Genomic DNA, 1,032 nt, shown 5'->3' with positions numbered 1-1,032 from the left:
TAACGTACCAAATTGTAACTAGTTAGATAGAACGGCCTCTGGCCAAAGTCCTACATAGCCAACGGCTGATACAGGACTATAATGGAATAATAATACTAAATCTACGAAGGACCCTATATATACCAGCGGTATAATCATGTGCTTTTACAGCACGACATATGCATGTGAGCAGAAGGGATATCATTGCGAGTAACTATGAGTCGATGATGTGTCACTTCCCTGAGTCTCGTCTTACATTTGCCGAATTCTTCTGGATGGCCCCATTCCGCGTCCGCGATACGCCCGGGATAGTCAGGGTAATTCTTCAATTGCAAAATCTCAGAATACTAGGGACAATAGATGTTTTGCAGCCATCCAGAGCTGCTGGCAGCAGTGCGCAAGATTGAATTGCACGTATGAAATGAAGGATGAGGGGAGAGATCTCACCATTAGGTAACACATTCCGGTCCTGCATACGCATTGATCGGATGTGTGATATCACAATACACGTCATACACTATCTGGAATACATGCACAATCTTCTTCTATGCACCTTTGCTCCTTGATCTTAATTAATTCGTAAAGTTCAACGTTGTTAGAGGATGATCACGACAAATGATTTCAGATCATGTTTCTATTCGGAGGAGAAGCTCAAAGCGAGATGATGTTGGGATGAGCAGGAATGAGTGATTATGAGCTAGTGCTGAGCTCCTACGTGCTCTTGAGCCTTGAACAGGGATGGCACCTTCGCTGACTACAACCTCACACGTCTCTTCCTTGCTCTTACAGATTTTAGATGTCTACTCAATCATCTGTACAAGGAGTTCTGATCTTCCTTCTCTCATATAGTCATGCTCACGAACTCTACAACTTTGTAGTTCATATGAGAAAGGCAGCATTGGGTTAGTTATTTGATCATCGATGCTCTTTGTTTCCTCTTAGCTCGGCTTGTGTAGAAAGCAATTTGTCTTCATGTGCCTAGACTGTTAATCTTAATGCGAACCTTACGATCGAGGCCCTTCGGTAGTTGATGCGCATTTTTTTTTTTTTTTT

General features: G+C 42.6%; 1 protein-coding gene across 1 annotated transcript; it reads right to left on the bottom strand.

Annotated features, from left to right (window-relative positions):
• Positions 1 to 605: 605 nt before the first annotated feature.
• COCCADRAFT_10144 (uncharacterized protein) lies at positions 606 to 862 on the bottom strand (the record flags this gene model as incomplete). The annotated part of the gene is made up of 2 exons (XM_007720303.1): positions 606 to 761; positions 839 to 862. The coding sequence occupies 2 exons, from the start codon at positions 860 to 862 to the stop codon at positions 606 to 608; spliced, it is 180 nt and encodes a 59-aa protein (XP_007718493.1).
• Between the last annotated feature and the right edge of the window lie 170 nt (positions 863 to 1,032).

The sequence above is a fragment of the Bipolaris zeicola genome, assembly GCF_000523435.1.
Source record: "Bipolaris zeicola 26-R-13 unplaced genomic scaffold scaffold_444, whole genome shotgun sequence".
Classification (NCBI taxonomy): domain Eukaryota; kingdom Fungi; phylum Ascomycota; class Dothideomycetes; order Pleosporales; family Pleosporaceae; genus Bipolaris; species Bipolaris zeicola.
Note: the sequence above shows the minus strand (reverse complement) of the source record. Positions and strands in the feature narration are given on the sequence as shown.